The sequence below is a fragment of the Cebidichthys violaceus genome, unplaced genomic scaffold, assembly GCF_023349555.1.
Source record: "Cebidichthys violaceus isolate CVI_PGR_0920_01 unplaced genomic scaffold, fCebVio1.0.p SCAF_16, whole genome shotgun sequence".
Taxonomy (NCBI): Eukaryota; Metazoa; Chordata; class Actinopteri; order Perciformes; family Stichaeidae; genus Cebidichthys; species Cebidichthys violaceus.
Genome location: NW_027176329.1, coordinates 14473239 through 14493583, shown reverse-complemented (window position 1 = coordinate 14493583; position 20345 = coordinate 14473239). Strand labels below are relative to the sequence as shown.

Sequence of the window (20345 nt, the reverse complement as noted above, 5' to 3'; positions counted from 1 at the left end):
TGTGTGTGTGTGTGTGTGTGTGTGTGTGTGTGTGTGTGTGTGTGTGTGTGTGTGTGTGTGTGTGTGTGTGTGTGTTGTGTGGAGGGGGGTCAGGACGAGGTGACGGCAGCAGCGCGGCGGTCTGCTGGGTAATCCTGTCCTTGGCAGCCGGAGAAGAGTAACTGCTCACCCTGACTGCTTAAAGAGGCCTCCACACGCAGGGTTTCCTATTTACATAACATTGCATCACTCAATACACACACCGTGTTACAGTCATATCTGATAATAATAACTTGTGATATTAATGAAAGTTTGCTCACTCTAAAGAGTGACCTAACAGAAGCTAAACATCGTCTCCGGTGGTTTCACTTTCTCATCCTGCTGCAGTGATGTGGACGTGTACTCCATGGGTGTGTCAGTACTCCGTGACATCACTGTTGAGTGGGCAGCAGAGGTGAAAAAAAATACTTAGTTACTTTTTAAAATCAGAAACACATCATGAATCTGTGCGAGTTATCTATATTCATGTTTATTAGAGATGCACACTGTGATGGCTTCTTTCTCAAATTCCATTAAACCTAACTTAGTATTTAACGATCTTTTCTTAAACCTAACTTAGTATTTAACAATCTTTTCTTAAACCTAACTTAGTATTTAACGATCTTTTCTTAAACCTACCTTAGTATTTAACAATCTTTTCTTAAACCTACCTTAGTATTTAACAATCTTTTCTTAAACCTACCTTAGTATTTAACGATCTTTTCTTAAACCTAACTTGGTATTTAACAATCTTTTCTTAAACCTAACTTGGTATTTAACGATCTTTTCTTAAACCTAACTTTGTATTTAAGGATTTTTTATTAAAACCTAACTAAGTATTTAACGATCTTTTCTTAAACCGAACTAAGTATTTCACGAAGACAAGTATTGTTAAATACTTAGTTAGGTTTATGAAAAGATTGTTAAATACTTAGGTTCAGGAAAAGATATGTTTAGATGTGCTCATGAGTTTCTTAGAAATGAGTCATTCAGTGTGAAAATTTTTTTTTTTAAATTACTAAAATCGACTAAATAAATCTTAATTTTGACCTCACAAAACATGTTTTGGCCTTAACTCAATAATTCATTCTTATTGATAATTTTACCCAAATATCTAACAGGATAAAATTATGAAATTTTTGATACACATGTAGGAAATAGAAAGCATGCAATGCTATAAAAAATTAAATGACCCAGAAGGTTAATGATGACATAACGACTAACACCACAAAACTGCAGCTGACCAAAGAAGGGACAAAAATAAGGTTTATTACTAAGTGGAGGAATATTTATCTGTATATCTATTGAACATGGACTTCATCCATTCACCATGAAGGCTGTTGTTTTAGTTCATCCTTCACACAAATGACACAAATGACACATCAGCGCTGTGTTTTCTCATCACGAGTCACTGGAGCAGCATGAATGATGACGTCCACACACACACACACACACACACACACACACACACTGATCACACAGTCACATACTAACACACACACACACACACACACACACACACACACACTGATCACACAGTCACATACTAACACACACACACACACACACACTGATCACACAGTCACATACTAACACACACACACACACACACACACACACACACTGATCACACAGTCACATACTAACACACACACACACACACACACTGATCACACAGTCACATACTAACACACACACACACACTGATCACACAGTCACATACTAACACACACACACACACACACACACACACACACACACTGATCACACAGTCACATACTAACACACACACACACACACACACACACACACACTGATCACACAGTCACATACTAACACACACACACACACACACACACACACACACTGATCACACAGTCACATACTAACACACACACACACACACTGATCACACAGTCACATACTAACACACACACACATACACACACACTGATCACACAGGCACATACTAACACACACACACGCACACACACACACACACTGATCACACAGTCACATACTAACACACACACACACACACACACACTGATCACACAGTCACATACTAACACACACACACACACACACACACACACACACACACACACACACACTGATCACACAGTCACATACTAACACACACACACACACACACACTGATCACACAGTCACATACTAACACACACACACACACACACGCACTGATCACACAGTCACATACTAACACACACACACACACACACACACACACACACACACACACACTGATCACACAGTCACATACTAACACACACACACATACACACACTGATCACACAGTCACATACTAACACACACACACACAGACACACACTGATCACACAGTCACATACTAACACACACACACATACACACACTGATCACACAGTCACATACTAACACACACACACAGACACACACTGATCACACAGTCACATACTAACACACACACACAGACACACACTGATCACACAGTCACATACTAACACACACACACAGACACACACTGATCACACAGTCACATACTAACACACACACACACACGCTGATCACACAGTCACATACTAACACACACACACACACACTGATCACACAGTCACATTGTAACACACACACACACAGACACACACAGACAGACAGGCTTCACAGAGCTCACAGTAAATGCCATGACGATTGATCTCACACTCGAGTCCGGCAGAATCGATCCTCTTTGTTTTGTGCTCACAGCGTCGCCCGGCTGCTCGGCTCCCCGCTGCTGTGAAAAGGACTCCCGAAGCCACATTTAGGCCCCACGTCAGGTTTGTGAAAAGCAAACAAACCACTCCTGAGGGTTGAGTTCACTGCCTCTGTGCAGAGCAGGAAAACACAGCGATGTAATGGAGATGATTTCTCTCGCTGTGTCATGAGGGGGTTTCATCTACAGGATATGATGTTGGGTTATGATTTATCAAATTTTTTTAAAACGTAGCATAAAGTTGACAACATATGTTGAGATTGCAGGGCCCTCACTATGATACAAGGATTATATGAATCAGAAATTACGGTCTTTCTCCATGATTTTAGTGATAAAATGTAGTATAAATGAGGCTCTGAATGAGGAAAAGTCATCCATGTCTTAAACTCTGAAAAAAACCCTAGTAAACATTTATATATAGTCAAATAGCGGAGCTTTCATTTCTAAGAGCTCACCCCAGTGTTTATGTACAGGTGTCTGGTTGTACTGTCCCGTTACTAAAAGTTAATGCACACCTTGATTTTCAGGGGTTTTAGTATGAGAAACGGTAAAACAACGTCTGATGCATTTTGGGAGTTTTTTATGATGAAAATCCAGACTGACAAAAGTACTTTTTTTAACCTTCATCCTCGGCTGGTAAGAAGCTTTTCTGTCCTCTTTTTTACCGTGTCAAATTACTTCATGAATAAAAGTTAGACTTAAATTGTTTGATAACCTCGTCTTAGCTAACATAACCTTAAAAAGTGTCAGCCGCTCCAAGTATAGAGACACAGAATTAATGAAGGAAATGATGAAGGAGTCGGCGGAATCACAAATCAAAACAAAAAGGGGAACTAAATGAAGGGAAAGTAGAACCAAATTTACGATTTTATAAGAATAAGATTATTTAAAGCTCAATAAATAACTTGTTGAGAGAAAATAATTAATTAAATGTAATTATATCCTGTTTTTTACTTTCAAACTGATTAAAGGACGGCGTTCTTGCAGTGTGAACTAATAAAACAAGTTGGTGAATGAATTATGAATGAAAGATGTCACATAGCTCACCCCCCCCCCCCCCCCCCCCCGTCTCATTTACCTCTCCTCACCTGGTTTCCTGCCAGTTGTCCCAGCGTCCTCTCTGCAGGGCTGATTAGAGGCCCCTTCCTGTAACAGAGGACGACACAAGGACGACGCCCTCTGCGTCTGCCAGCGAAGCTCTCAGATTTAGTCGCCGTGTCCGAGGCAGACGAGGCTGCGGCTCGATGAAGACGGATGGTCTAATCCTGCGAGGAGAAGGCGAGTTAAGATGGCGGTCTGACAGTCGCACAGGACTTCATTTAATGAGATAATCACAAAAACCGCTGTCGCTTCCAGTTTTGATCTGCAACTCAGCGTTGTTTTGTTTTCTGTTTCTTTGACCTTTACACCAAATTATATGTGCCAACCTACAAAATGACATCTTTGTTTATTTATTTGTCCGCAACATAACAGCAGGAGTGAAAACATAATGTAAACTGACCCGGAAATTAAACCCGAGCAAAATTGTTGTTCTTTACATCTGACGACAGCAGTTTATCGTTTTGTTTTTGCAATTCGTCATTAATTGATACGAACACCACAAATACAAGAAATATAGCAATTGCATTCACCTACAAAATGTCACTCAAAGAGACACGTACCAACCAGGAAGAGACTAAAAAATGACCACAATGAGACATAAAATGACTAGAAAGAGACACAAAGAGAATAACGACTATGAAAAAGGACAAAACAACCACAAAGAGACACAAAATGATAACAAAGAGACACAATAAGACTAAAAAATAACTCAAAATGACCACAAACAAACATAAAATGACACAATAATACTACAGAGAGACAGCTGTGAGGAGACAAGAAGAGACACAAAATGATTACAAAGAGACAGAATAAGACTACAATGACATAAAATGACCAGAACTACAAAACTACCAACAAAGAGACACAAAACAACATCATAAAGAGGCTAAACAACAGTAAAGTCTGTGTCTTTCTGACATCCTGTTTCTAAAAGCCAAGATGCTCAAACTGTGTCGGCGGTTCGTCTCCTGATGTGTTCACTAGAGGGCGCCACATAGCAGAGAGAGACAGTAAACTGTGCTAAGATAAACCTCTTTAACTGGACTGAAGGCACAGTTCAGGAGTTTTAATCTTGTATCATCTCTTATCTCCTTCCTCTTCTTGTGACTGTTCATTGATCTTTTCCTACAACTCTCACGTCTTCTCTCTTTATCCTCCAGGGAGTGAGAACATCTGCTTCTTTATCCACTTTATCCGACGTCCACACACTGAGGAAGAAGTTCGACACGTCAACACACACATGTCAACTTTAATGAATAGTCATTTCTGTATCAGTTTGACACATATCCGTCCTGCCCTCCATTGTCTTGAGGTGATGTTCACACTGCAAACTTTGTTGTTTATAAATCACAGATGATCAGTTTAAACTTAAATGATATCGTCACACTTCCAAAATGGCTACTTCCTTGAGGCAACCCTGTCTTCTACAAATTTAAGTTCCCATACAACTGCATTCTCAATTACACACAGAAAACCTTTTTCTGGTTCTTTGAAGTTCTCTTTAAAGGGTTTTTTTTAAAGACGAGTTTAAGAAAACGCTTTCTTTAAAGAACCTTGGTCTGTAAGGTTCTTTGTGGAACCCGAAATGGTGCTTCTATGGCATCACTCTAATGAACCCTTTTCGGTTCCAGATGGTACCTTTATCTTTCTCTGTGTACTTTTTGAGGAAATGTATTTTCTCTGATCACATTTTTAAAAATTGGTTAACGTTGTAAATAGAAACAAAACAAAACAAGAAACGTTACAAAACTACCTGGTTCTGTTTAGTAGAAAACAAGATGGTTTTCCTTAAAATTAATAAGAAATTAAAAAACGCAACAAAACTACTCACACGGGACATGAACAGCGGCCTCCTGAGTGAAAGCCAACGTAATCCAAGACAAAATACGTTCCCCTCGAATCATAATTCCTAGCGCAGTTTCATCGAACGTCATTCTTTTAGAAGACAGTTCGACTTTAAGATGTGAGAAGACGTGAAGATGCTGGACAGACTCGTCCTGGTGGCTCAGCAGGTTTTACCGCCCACTTCCCTTCGTCTTCTCTCAATTCTGCTTCTTGACCTTTGTGGTGCGTCTTTCTTTCTTTTCCTCCCACATCCACTGTCACGTCCACTCTTTAATAAAGAGGAAATGCTATAAATGTCATCGCCTTAAGTAATGAAATGATCTCCATGAATTCAATCTTTTCATGGAGAACGATAAAGAAGAAAAACAACACATTATGATTTGCGGCTACAGCTTTTCTGCTTCTTTTTTTTTTTTTAATACGATCTTACTGAATTGTTGTCTTCATTGTTTTCAGGTGAATCCCGTCTGTGTCCTGTTACACTCATTACAGTCATTAAAATGCCTTTAACTTACCAGTTGGCTCTCAGTTTGTTAATTTGGGTTCTCGTTTCTGTTTCCAGTGACGTAACCTTCAACACTAATGTTCCAAAAGTTTCATGAATCAGTTTGATATGGGAGTAACTTACAGCCAGTTCCACCAGTGTTTCCACAGTGTGAAGCTTTGAAATAGATCTTCTGGAAGTAAACATCACAAACAGCATTGTGTCATATGTGTGGTTTTCTTTTTAACTATTTAAGTGTTCTGTCTCCAGTCTTGTAATCCCATCTCTTATAAACGCAAGATGGCCACATAGCAAATCATAATACTCCAATAAAGAGAGCAATACCTTCAAACAACCAAAATAAATCAGGATTTGTTCAGTGTTACACAAGTTATTTATACTTTTGCAGATACAATAGAGGGACAGAGAAAGGCCGGCGCTGCCATCTTGTTTCCTAGTAGTTGGTTGAATAAGAAGAATAAGCGTGATGCTCTCTCAAAGCCAGGAAAGTAAGCCTTCATCTGTGTCTTCACAGATATTATATGGTGTTAGCTGAAGACGCAGAAGTATAGCAGCAGTGTCACAGAATATGAATTAAAAACGTGTCCAGGTGAATGAAGAGTTTTATTTTAAGAAAACTAAATTGTAGTGATCCATTTCTACGTCTGATCTAAATTGTTGACTTAAGCAGAGGTAAAAAAAAAAGAGGTTTTTGCCAGGATCTTATTTTAAGTTCCTTTAAACAAAAAATTATCTGTGAAACAGGTGAAATGTCGGGTGTTTGTTGTTGTAATATTCATTTCGGTCACAAGGGGCAGAAGTGCTCCACTACCACCTGTTCTAAAGAAGGACTAAAAGCGTTCGTGTTTTCTTCCAGGTGAGTTTTAATGTTACTCGCTAACGCACAATTTAATATACCTTGAGCTTAGAGTGTATGGAGAAAATAAAACTCAACTGGAAGAAAACACGAATGCTTTTACAGACGTAGACATTTTGTTTTTACCAGCTTTCACAGATGAAAAAAAAAGTAACTTAAAAAAAAAATCATACGCTGTTTTTCAACTGTTCTTAATTCATAAACACAGAAAACAATCTAGATCAGACTTAGAAAATGGATCACCATATTATTATTTTTCTTCTCACTTGATCCTCAGGGCTTCCGTAGCTTTTAGCTCAACTGCAGTAAAAATCAAACTGAAAAGCAACAGTTAGAGAGAGAGAGAGAGAGAGAGAGAGAGAGAGAGAGAGAGAGAGAGAGAGAGGAGAGAGAGCCCTGATTTCATTAGAAGTCATACAAAAAAATGTAAACCCCACAAACCAACATGTTCTGAGAGGCAGAAAAGACAAATATCACACAGGAGAGGTCCAGACTTGAATCACCAGCCAGCTGTTGCAACCAGGTTCCCTTTGTTTCCCTATTCCCTGATAGAGCACGGTTACAGTGGCTCATGAATGGAAAAATAAATGAAAATGTGGGCCCCTACCGATCACAATGCATTTCTCCAGGTTTGCACAGCGTCGCACCATAACCACACGTATCTTATCTTCTTTTTTTTTTGTCTCATTCAAACATCCAAAACTAATCGTCGGTCACATTTTTTTTTTTTCGAGACCTTCTCGACGGTGTCAACCCCTGACCTCCCTGAATGGCGGAGCCCCGGCTCACCGTGTCATCCTGCCAAATGTCACAACCCTTTAACATATCGAGGCCGTAAATAGAGAGCTCAGGCTCGGTGCGCGAGAAGGTCGGGGCGTCATATATTTATAGGGCGACCTTTACTTCAACCTGCGCTGGCTGACTTAAAGAGCTGTATGTCCGTCCGGCCACCGAGCATTGTGAGTATTCGGATCCCACACATGACTCGTGTTGCGTAACTCTGGGTCTGAAATTATTCTATATTCTTCTATTTATAGATTTAATCCCTTATTTCGCCATCCTGCTGACACAAATATTCACTCGAACAGTGTTTCCAAAGCCATCGAGACCCAATTCACAATAGGCCTCGTCAATCGTGTTGCCTAATAAACTGTGCCGCACACACCATCAATAATAGACCGGGCAGATGTTGCTCCATTGTGTTTGAACAGCGTGTCGACACGATGTGATGGATGTGAGTTGCTATGTGTGGAGATCATGGCCTGCAGACTGATTAGCCATGAATAGACTTGGACACAAGGAGCTTTCAGATAGACACAGCTCTCAATCAACGGACGCATGACGACATTTGTCTTTGTCACTGTTTGGTTTTGTTGAGATAAAAATGAATATTCCGATTGTTTATGAATTTGTTTTGTAGATGGATGTTGTGTCAAGTGTTTCCAGGCGGACAGTGAAGAAAAGTGAAGCCAATGCTGAAGTGTCTTAAAGCTGCATTCTCTCTACTGTCCATCAGGGGGCGACTCCTCTGGTTGTGTAGAAGTCTAGTCTAAAATGACTCTACTTCTCTCTTGATTTATTCCCTCAGTAAACATTGTAAACATGAGTTTATGGTCTCAATCTCTAGTTTCAAGTCTTCTTCAATACAGCATGATGTTCATTTAGTAAATTATGGTTCATTTAGAGTCAAACAGACCATAAAGCAGGATATGCTTTAGGGGGACTACCTTGTGATTGACAGGTCTCTACCACAGCGTTGTCCGTTCTGGTAGTTGTCCGTGTTTTCACTTCATGAAAAGTTAACTAACATTTTGGTTGTCAAGAAATGTCTTATGAAGGGTTCGGTTATACTTAGCTCCACCCTCTTGTGTCACTTCTGGTTGCAAAAAAACCAAGATGGCGAAGGCCAAAATGCCGAGGCTTCGAAACTGCAGTCCACAAACCAATGGGTGACGCCAAGTCCATGAGTGTGTTGCACAGTAAGCCTGGATTTGGTGATTTTCGGTCAAATTTTCGGTAAATGATTTTACAAGTTGTCTTGTAAATTATGTTGTAATATAATATTCAATCTTAACATCGTCAAAGTGGCAATATTGAGGATTATCATTTAAATAAACATCTGTTAAGTCATGTTCTGTCGCTGTAGGAGGTGGAGCCTGTGGACCATGGTGACAATCCTGTAAAATCCTGCAGTTTTGCCCCATTGTGTACACAAAATACATCATCTGAAAAATAGCATGTTATTATATATGACTGCTAAACTCACCATTGTTTTCACTGAACAAGAAACACATGCCAAAAAGTGAAAATCACTCTTATCTTCATAAATACGTCTATTGATTTGTTTGTGAAGGAAACTGAACTCTACAGTTGGTGAAGTAATCGAACTGTTCGGTTGTTCATACACCAAATAGTTTTTGATCTGTTTTCTTTTGAACCTGATGATTCATGGCTTGTGTGTTTTACTTCGTAACGTGGATTTGTTTTAAGAAGGTGCTCTATAAATAAAGATTATTCATATAAAAATGCTTTTTTGCACCCAGGGGACAGAAGACAACGATGCTATTTGCACATTAGATACTGTTTGTGGTTATATATTCTACTGTGGGCTCTGTATACTGCTGTTGTTTATGTCAGCTATAGAATAAACAATAGGCTTCTCACAGGACTCAAATCCCCGTCTCCTTGGTGAAAGTCCGGAGTTTGACCCATTCATCCACTACCTACTGTTTAGATATACTGTGTCACGCTTTTAGTACTACTACTACGACTACTACCATTAACATTACTACGATTGTTACATCTAAAGCCTTTCAGGTAGCTTTCCATGCTAAACTATTGCATGTTAAACTGCAGTTACACTGAAAAGCATCTGATTTCAAAATCTGTATTTAGCAATTAATGTACAAAGTCAATAACTTGGGTGCTTGATGCTAAATGGAGAGTTTGTGAGAACAATGCAGCAGAGCGATTGAATATAAAAATGTGATTAAGATGTGATGAAATAAAGTAATAAGTACATAAAGTAGGTCAATAAAGACAGAAAAAAAGTGCAGAGCCAGTTATGTGATTGGCTGTCCACTCTTTTATTGTTGTAATTATTTGTGTATTTCATTTTTTCAACACTTTGGGTCTTTATAGGTTGATAGATGCATTGCCCATTTTACTTTTAAGTACGAAGGAATGCTAAATATCTGTTTGAAATCATTTATAATATAAATTAAATAAATTATATATATATATATATATATATATATATATATATATATATATATATATATATATATATATATACAGACCGATTTATCATCATCATAATTAAATAGTTATTTAAACAACAACATCTAAACAAGGGCAGTTTGAATTATGCCTTTAATTTGTAAGAGGAATGTGTTAAATATTGCTTTTATTTTCATATAAATCACTTTCGGGTTAGTATTTGGTGCTTTGTCATGTCACTCAGCAACCACATCGTTTATCTCCTATGCTGGAACTACTTTTCTTGGCGGATGTTTTAGTATTTTTTTTAAAAAGGCTATAATGTGTCTCGTACTGTCGAAATAAAAGTTAGTGAGAATGTTTTATCTGAGCTCAGATAAATTTAGGTCTTTTGTAAACCTCGTGACTCCTCTTTGACAGGCATTTGCACGCGACCTTGACATTCTGACGAGGGAGGGGAGGGGAGGGGGGCGTGCCCGGCGGCGCGCGCTGGGAATAAATTGCGCTGACTCCTCGAGCTCGTCCCCCGCTCTCACTTCTCCCCCCCACGAGGACAGACTTCACAAACGGTACTTTATTCACCAAACTCATTTTCAGTCATTAACATTTCAATTTTGAGAGTTTAGTTCTTATGCAACAAACTTTTTGTGGATCTCATCTCTGGTCTTGGTCTTCTAATTGATCTGCATGCTGCTTTTACAACTTTTAGATTTTTTGCATTTTCATTTAAGGTTTTAGTCTTGTAATTATGAGTGTTTGTATTTCTTGTTGCATCTTTATTCCTTTTGCATGATCCAAAGATGATGATAAAACATGCATTTAATGTGTATTGTATCGTTTCCCTTCCAGTGAGGACTAGAACATATCAGACAAAATGGTGAAGATCGGAATCAATGGGTGAGTTGGTGCTTTTCTTTTCTTCAGGTTCAAGTCAGAAAAAAGCTCTCATCTTTTACAGCTTTAAAGGGGATGTTCAAGAATATGTTTTATTCTTAAAATAAAACACTAATCTCAGGCTTTTAGCTGCTGCTTCCTTACCAGAACGACATGAATCGAGAGTGAGAGTATCTTCATTTCCTAAATCACTCATATTATGAGCATCCAGAAGCTGTGAGTGTAGAGGACCATGTCTCTGTGACCCCAAATGATTATCTTTAATTATTCCACTTTGAGAGCCTAATAGAGTCAGTTGAAGGAGAGGGAATTTGAAAGGATGGTTGTGATTCATTGAGGAGATGATGTGATTTTTGTAGAAGAAGTCATAAATGTATGCTTTGGGTACCTTATAGAGAACTAAAACGTTTCTCCATGTCCTGGATGAAATGTTGATGTTTATTATGCGTGTTATTAATATGAGTTTTAGACACAAGCACCTTGAATATGTCACCATGGGTTCTGGAAAAATGTGAATTTTAAGCATTTCCTCACATTTTGTGAACTAAATTCTTCTTCTTATTACAATTATTAATCGTAAAAATAATCAGCACATTAATAAATTAATTTTAAATATTTATTCGTTGCAGCTCTACATGACATGTACAGTATTAAAGCCATAAGAAGTCCCATTAAATGCATTAAATTACCAAAATTACATAAATGTAAAGTGTCCGTGCGCAAGACACTGAACCCCAAAATGCATCCAAGGAATAATTTTAAATCACAAATGAATGTAACGCAACATAAAATATGTAAAGATGCATAAACGTTAATTATGTGACAATCACCACAATATTCCTTAAAAATAATCTCTATTTCCTGTTTATTTGGGGCTCTTTCTTTGTCTAAATGTGGTTGTTGGTGGGACAAGAGTCTGGACGGGACCCGTCTATTCTCTGGTTTATTTATAGTCTCCTCTCTGTCTGTATCGCTGCTCTTCTCAGCTGTCACATTCCTTTTATTCTTCACTCGTCTATTTTTAACCCTCTAACCTTTTCCACCGAATTTCAAAGATCATCCGGTTTGTAGACCGGACTCGGACTCTGAGACCCCCAGTGTTACATTTTCTCCTCCTCCTCCGATAAGAAGCAGCTGCTGTCGAGCCTGCTGGGAGATTTAGCTCCTTTTATTTTTGGCCCTCGTATCAAAACCAGCTCTGAGCCTCAGAAACAGAAGACGGGCTCCGATCCATTTTGGCCTTCTGGCTGTTTTTGGTGGCTTCCCAAAACGAACCGAGTGAGACTCTTATGTCCATTCTTCCTGTGAAGGAAGGCAGAAAATGTAGACAATGAGGTTATATGGTTGAATAACTCATTTGGATGCAAGTTGGTCACTCTGCTCTTGAGCAAGGCAGGGCAGTCCCAGGCTCTGCAGTGTGGAGTCAGCATGGTTCAAATACACAGTAAAGTTTCTCTATGTTCTCGACCTACGGGGGGGGGGGGGGGGGGGTCTCAAACTGGCCCTTGACAACTTAAAGCCAGTATGTAACGTGACTCCCGGAGACGTGAGACGTTACATAACGGCACTTTTAAACCTCTCTCTGCTATTCAGCTTGAATATCACGCTTCCTGCTGCATGCTGGACCTTTATGCTGCTCTGATAAAGGTTGCACAGCATGCTTCTTAACACAGTTTCCATTATTTCTGTCGCGCAAACAGAACACGTTTCACCATGCTGAACTTCTACTTTCATCATGTGGCAACTCTTGCTCTCTGACCTTCTGACTGAATTCATTTGTTGTTCATTTATTTACATAAAAACGTATGAAACGTTTGAAGAAGCAAAAACAGATCAGCTTCTTTCTTTTTTTGTTGCAAGAACTTCAGCCAACTAATCAAGCACATAAGTTTAGATGTATCCGGACATTGAGGGTCAATCTGTGTCCTCCTCCTCCTGTAAGTGAAGGACATGTCTCCTCTCACACTTCCTTAGATGATCACTCGTTATCAGAGTTGTCTCCTCCTTCCAGCGAAGTGGTTGATATGTAAATTAAAACTCCGCTGGTCGACCCGCCGTGACGGCTGCCATATTAGGTGCAGAACAGGCTGCCAGCCATTGTTATCTTCGGTGAAGGGTGGCGGGCCTTCTATGGCCCTGCTGTCCTCCACTGGGACTCCCCTCACACTTTGGCTCTCGGTGCCACCTGCTGGTCAGAGAGGGGAAGTGTGGCGAGAAGCAGTCACACTGAAATAAAAGAGACAAGTTGGGATTTTACAGCTCCTCAAGAGCTTTTACTTGATATAAATAATCTTTAATCAAATGTTTCATGTGCAGTTGTCTCTTTGTTTGACTTCTCTAAACTGTCAAATAAATGGCGTCTTTCCACACTCAGTGTCTCTTCTCCTCCTGCGTCTCAGATTCGGACGTATCGGCCGTCTGGTGACCCGCGCCGCCGTCTCAGGAGGCAAGGTGGAGGTGGTGGCCATCAACGACCCCTTCATCGACCTGGAATACATGGTGAGAGGACGTCCTCTCCTCCCTGTTTCTTCTGAGAGAAACAGTTCTCCAAAGTTCAAAGTTCACTCTGGATAAAACATGTTTAGTAGTTTATGTTTAGTATGATCCTGTAAGCCAAACTGTTTGAGATTGCGGATCAGAAACAGAAAAACATCAGGAGCCAAACAGTAGTGAATGTGTAATTTTCCGCCAGTTATACTGCAAGAAAAACTGTGTTTCTACACCAGAAAACCACCTGTACCATCGAAAAACCATTTTCTATCAACGCTGCTAAACAGATTAGCTTCTGACATTACAGTGGTGTTCACACGTATGTGTAAAAATCTGTAAATAAGTTAAAACAAGCAGAAATTGACAAATATTAGTTTGTGTTCATGGTTTAAGCGTGCCCTTAAAATATCACAACGTAAATATAAGATGTAAATCTGTTTAATATCAAGATGCAACAAACAAAACATTGCAAATATTGGTTTCTGTGCCGGTACAGAGATCACTTTACTTAATTTATTTACGCGCGATGCACAGTGCTCAAGCCATATTCTAGTTTATTTATTTTTTTTAAACGGGTTGTAGTTTGACCACGCCGCTTTAAACTAATGGCAAAGTGTAAAAAAACGGGCAGGTTTAGAAATATGAATCTGCAAAATCATCTTTGGGTTTTGAGGAGTCACAAAATTAGGGGTTTTAAATCATTACGTGAAAGAAGAGAGCAAATATAAATGTTTGGAAAACTTTGGAGATGCTACGTGTTGCAGCTACACTTTGACTAAAGACGCTGCTCTTAGCTCACCAGATCCTTTCTTGTTAATAATCGTGTCTTCTACTTCCCCATCTTCCCCTCCTGCAGGTCTACATGTTCAAGTACGACTCCACTCACGGCGTGTGGAAGCACGGAGAGGTGAAGGCCGAGGGCGGCAAGCTGGTCATCGGCAGCATGCACATCACGGTCTTCCATGAGTACGTTTGGTTTTTTTTTTAGATTCACACTCTTTTTTTTACGTCTTTCTTCTACCTTGTGAGTCTGATCGCAGCACAGTTTAACCTCTCTGACTTGATCAAACAGGAAGGACCCCGCCAACATCAAGTGGGGCGATGCCGGCGCCGAATACGTGGTGGAGTCCACCGGTGTTTTCACCACCATCGAGAAAGCCTCCGTGAGTTCTGAGGAGAAGAAACGGGCAGTTTTCAGCATAACATCATATAGGTTTTGATGATGTATTTTAAAGCTACATCATTTTCTGTTTTTCATTTAAAATGTGATGAATATTATTACGTTCCTCGTTTCCCGTCCAGGCTCACCTGAAGGGCGGTGCCAAGAGGGTGCTGATCTCCGCCCCCAGCGCTGACGCCCCGATGTTCGTCATGGGCGTCAACCACGAGAAGTACGAAAACTCCATGAAGGTGGTGAGGTGAGTCGCTGCCGATTCTGGATCTGAAGGAGTCAAGCTCATAGATTTGTGTGTCGCCAAACCAGGAAAAGACAGATGAGAACATCTGGAATGCCTTTAAATGCTCTGCACAACAAACAAACAAATGTCAAACCGAGATCATCTCTTAAAACACCTTTTGATCAAAGTAGCAGCGTAACTGTGTGTCGTTTGTAACCTGTGGTCACTGTGTCCGTCTTCACAGCAACGCTTCCTGCACAACCAACTGCCTGGCTCCCGTCGCCAAAGTCATCAACGACAACTTCGGCATCGTTGAGGGTCTGATGGTAAAGAACTCGGACGCTTCATTCATTCAAACTGCACACGCTGTTATTAAAGAGCGCTTAAGGCCAGAAGTCTGAAAGTTTACTTTTTATTGAAACGGTCACAGTTTGAACTGAGCAGCTGTGTTAGTTTACTCAATTTACATGATAGATTTTATATTTTTTTTTATATATATTTATATTTTTTATATTAACAAAAGCGTACTTATTCTGACCAGCTTCAAAAACCCATAAAAACAAACTATTTTCTGAATTTAGTAAGCTGAAAAAAAAAGCAATTTCTTTACTTGAAACAAATATCATCACTGTGGTTTGTTGACTCGTATTTTTCAGGTGAATTATATTTATTTATACCTCGTGTTGAAGAAGAACTAAAATGATCAGACCAGTTGCCTCTTTCACTAACTTGATGGTTTGTTGGACCAGTTTTCTGATTATTTGTTGCGTTTACAGCAGCTGTGTGAAATAAAATGCGCTGATCTTGTACAATACTGTATTTATTTATTTTTTTAATTTGTTATTTATTTAATTTTTAGCACAAAAACAAACAAACATACACAACCCATATTTAAACAAAAGGGCAAAAAATAAAATATATAAAGAAAACTACAAAACAATCTGATTCAACACATAAAAGATGAAGCTAATGAATCATCCTGCTCCCTCTCCTCCAGAGCACCGTCCACGCCATCACCGCCACACAGAAGACCGTTGACGGTCCCTCCGGTAAGCTGTGGAGGGACGGACGCGGAGCCTCACAGAACATCATCCCCGCCTCCACTGGAGCCGCCAAGGCCGTCGGCAAAGTCGTCCCCGAGCTGAACGGGTACGATTCACCGTCGCCCGGTTGTTTTATTTATGAAGATGATCAAGCTGCTCGGTCCCGAACAATCGTCCTAATAGATCCTAATACACCACAAAAAGACAAATACAACTTGAACAGAGTACAGTTAAGTTGAGTTCCTGTCCTCAAAAGTACTGGACCATTAATACATTTGCGTACATGTACAAATACACTTACATGAGTACATTAGGGCGTCTTTTTTGTCAACATTTTCATTAATCAATTAGTCGTTTTTTTTATGCTAAATTACTTTTTTAAAAGAAACTTACTCTAGTATACAAAAGATTTAAACTGGTGCTTTTGTGTGATTCTTTTTGGGAAATTTTACAGATTTACAAAATCGTATCGTACTAAGTATTTCTTTAGTACAGCCCTAAAGTACATTGTTAATATCCCCCTTTGATGAAAAGGCAGAATTTACTTGAATCGTGAATTATTTTTATTTATACGGGGCAGAGACCGTCGAGGAGAGATGATCACAGGGAATAAGACACACCTAAAATCATCTGCTTCTAATGTGTGTTGTGATGTTTTTGGTGTGTGACTCTCGACTTCTTCTTCTCACAGTAAACTGACCGGCATGGCTTTCCGTGTCCCCACCCCCAACGTCTCTGTGGTTGATCTGACCGTCCGTCTGGAGAAGCCCGTGAGTATCTCTTAACCTTTCATAATATATAACCTGTTTTCATTTTTGACTGGAAAATTGGGGTTAAAGGGGACGAGAATCTGAATTTTCACAGATTTTTCTTTCACGGCACCGTGTTGTTTTAAAACATGAGTCTGTTATTTAGACACTACTCGACTCACACTTTATAATGAACACATAAAAAAAATCATGCTGCCGTTTTGGAACCTAACCCTCAGTTTATCGTCTGTGACATAAATCCTCGTTTAATTAAAACGTCTCGTCCTTCAGGCCAAGTACGACGACATCAAGAAGGTGATCAAGGCCGCTTCTGAGGGACCCATGAAGGGAATTCTGGGATACACAGAGGACCAGGTACAGAAAGAAAAAAAACACAAGACAAGACATTCATCATGTATAATTTTAGACCTGTATGAACAGAACCTTTTCTATGGGAGTGTGTGTAGAGCCCAGTAGGAGCCACTAGATGGCAGCACATCTATTATAACATGTTCAGATAAAGATGTCTAACTTAAATTAAAACCTTATAAAGTATCTTTGAACTGAAAAAACGAACTGCATTTATAACCATGAAGCCAAATATGCAGGTCCTTGTACGTTGTACAGTAAATACTTCATACCTGTGTTGCTGCATCCACAGATGTGGACAGCTGTGTGTCTGCTGCTCCTCTGCATGTGTGAACCTATTGTGTTTGGTCCTCTTTCTGCTCAGGTTGTGTCCACAGACTTCAACGGCGACACTCACTCCTCCATCTTTGACGCCGGCGCCGGCATTGCCCTCAACGAGCACTTTGTGAAGCTGGTTTCATGGTGAGCTAACGCCGCGCAGCGTAGCGGGATCATTGATCGGCTGATTGAGACCAAACATGGATCAAAGTTTATGTAAACCTTAATGAAGGAGGAAGGTCTGTATGTGGGCTGTTGGTTAGCTGTGAAAGTCCACATGCAAATTAAAATAAGATACTTGTTTTTGTCCTTTGGGGAAAAAAGATATGCAAAAAAAGAAACAAATTTTCATCATACTAAACACAAAAAAATTAAGGTTGTATTCATGGCTGTGCAACTAGGTCACTTTTCTAACTTTATTTTGACAGAAATGTAATAAAATATACTTCATATGACTAAAATGGATGGATGAGAAATGGATTGAATTTTGAATGACCAAATTATTCAACTGTAAGTGGAGAAAACAACTGACATTTCACATGTTTACAATTGTAGTTCCCCCACTAAAGAGCACTTTAAACACCAGACAGGAAAGTATTCAAGAAATCACACTTGCAGACTTTTGCAGGGAACAATGTCTTAAATTATAATAAACACAACATTTATTAAAGATGCAGTTTTGCTCACACAATAGATTCCTGACAAAGTGTCACTGCTTCTTTATTAAAGTCTGTGCTGACAATGAGTCCACCATTTTCTTTTTCTTCATTAAATCTTCCTTAAATCTCCCTTTCTTGCACGCTTAAGAGCATTTTTTTCCATTTGTAAACAATTCCTTAAAACATGCACATTTTTTCTGCACTGAATTCTGAAAAATGTAATTTTTTCTTTGCTCTACAAATCATGCTTTACATGTTATTCCCATTCATAAATATCCCATATTTCCCACTCTGCAGGTACGACAACGAGTTCGGCTACAGCACCCGCGTGTGCGACCTGATCCTGCACATGTTCTCCAAGGAGTGAAGTCCTCTTTTCGAGTTCCTTCCCATGATTCCCCTCTTCCTTCACCTGTAACATGGATGCCGCGCCATCCGCCATACCTGGGAGCAAAACATCCTCTACGACAAACTGCTAACTGACAACAAATACTGATTATAATACCTTTTTATATGATATGAGTCGCCTGTGCTCTGTCCGCACTAAGCAGTGTTTGTAGAGGTGATTTTTCCATCACTGAACTGTATTGTACTGAATGGTCTGGTTGCACTAAACATGATAATAAAGTTCTCTAGTTTGTGGAAACACTGTGATGTAGTTTGTACTCACTGTGATTGGTGGAAATAATCTACCTAATAGGTCTGTTTTTATATTAATTTCCTTACGTCACCCATCTGTATTTTAGTCAAATATTCAAACATCTCCAGACAGAACCTCCGAAGCTGTTTAATTAGTCCTGCCCGGACAAATTTCATGAAGTTTTGTGCAGAATATGATATATATTTCTGGGAAAATGGCCAAAAATGTCATTAAGTAGTTAATTTGTCCAACATTATTAGACTGAACCCCATATAGCAGAGTTAGGAGGAGGAGGAGGACAGTAGTTTTCTGGGGAGACATGTCACTCCTGATAATGTTACATAAATAATTTCTCTCTCTTAATTACCTCTAATCAATGACGACAGTGTCACGCCTCCTCTAACTGTTAGAGAGACTCCCCACTTTGTAGTTAACGTGTCACTTTTAATTGACTAATTTGTTGTCGGGGAGAGAATATCACCAGCCAGATGACATGCTGAAACATCACACTGTTTTTCTATTTGCATCATCCATGATCTACATTAATCCGTCTGTCATAAAGCAAGGTTCAAAGCTTTATTGTCATTATATAATACAGGATTGCACAATGAAATTGAGTTGTAGCCCCCATACAACAAACAAAAAAAAATGTTATAAACAGATATTTAAATGTCTAAGTTAGAATAGAATAAAAATAGATAGATAAAATAGAACACAGTATATAAAAGCAGATCTAAGGGAAGAAATAAAAAGGAAAATGTCATTATCCCAGGAATATATATAGTTCCAGAATTTCCCAAAAGATATATATATTATTTTTTGATTTATTATATATTTTTTTAATTGTAATTTGTCGAGTGTCTGTAATGTTTCAATTTAAATAATTTAATTGAATTTAAGAGGACTGTTCAAATTGTATTTATTTTTTTCAGCCATGATCTTAACAGCTGTTCTATTCCACTTTAGTGACATTGAGTTTGGTGCAGAATATAAAATTTAGTTTCTGGGAGAAAAGCCCTAAAAAATAAAATCAGCCTATTGCGACACGGTACACCCGGAGAAGAGGGCGGGGCTAAATGGAGCACTTCCTGGTTAAAACAAGGCGAGATTAACCCCGCCCCCTCCATTTATAAATCTGAAATGGCCGTCAACCGTGGTGAACTAGGAACAACTCACGATAGTTAACGTTCCAGCAAACAAATGTGGAGACGTGTGTATGTGTTTAAAAGGTGTATTAGTAATAAATAAAGATGTACCACTGCAGACTGCTAAATGTTTTTCGCTACATTATGCTAACGTTACCTGGTTAGCATTAGTTAGCTATGTTATCGTTAGCTGTTAGCTAGCTAGACCACAGGAAAGCTAACGTTAATGCAAACGGCAGTCGACCACTTCGAGTAAGAAACCATTTGGGGGGTAAAGGTGGACATTTGCTTTTTATTTCTTGTTTTTGAAAGGTGAACTAAAAGGCAATGAAAAAAACCCTCAGA

At 39.2% G+C, this 20345-nt stretch overlaps 1 protein-coding gene and 1 long non-coding RNA gene across 2 annotated transcripts; one reads left to right on the top strand and one right to left on the bottom strand.

Moving 5' to 3' along the window:
* LOC137872453 (uncharacterized) lies at positions 1-2855 on the bottom strand. Its single transcript, XR_011102879.1, has 3 exons — positions 2720-2855; positions 300-413; positions 1-206 (listed from the first exon to the last, which is right to left on the bottom strand). It is a non-coding gene; the product is annotated as an uncharacterized lncRNA (long non-coding RNA).
* A 7947-nt stretch (positions 2856-10802) lies between these two features.
* LOC137872932 (glyceraldehyde-3-phosphate dehydrogenase-like) lies at positions 10803-18861 on the top strand. The gene is made up of 12 exons (XM_068711449.1): positions 10803-10865; positions 11146-11193; positions 13590-13689; positions 14537-14646; positions 14753-14843; positions 14983-15098; positions 15322-15403; positions 16075-16226; positions 16812-16890; positions 17161-17244; positions 17603-17700; positions 18513-18861. The coding sequence occupies exons 2-12, from the start codon at positions 11171-11173 to the stop codon at positions 18580-18582; spliced, it is 1005 nt and encodes a 334-aa protein (XP_068567550.1). The 5' UTR covers positions 10803-10865; positions 11146-11170; the 3' UTR covers positions 18583-18861.
* Positions 18862-20345: the final 1484 nt, after the last annotated feature.

Excerpts from the sequence above, each read along its gene's own strand:
- LOC137872932 (XM_068711449.1), top strand. The coding sequence starts at position 11,171 with ATGGTGAAGATCGGAATCAATGG. Across the intron at positions 14,844-14,982 it reads CCACCATCGAGAAAGCCTCC|GCTCACCTGAAGGGCGGTGC; the intron begins GTGAGTTCTGAG and ends TTTCCCGTCCAG. Across the intron at positions 16,227-16,811 it reads GTCGTCCCCGAGCTGAACGG|TAAACTGACCGGCATGGCTT; the intron begins GTACGATTCACC and ends TTCTTCTCACAG.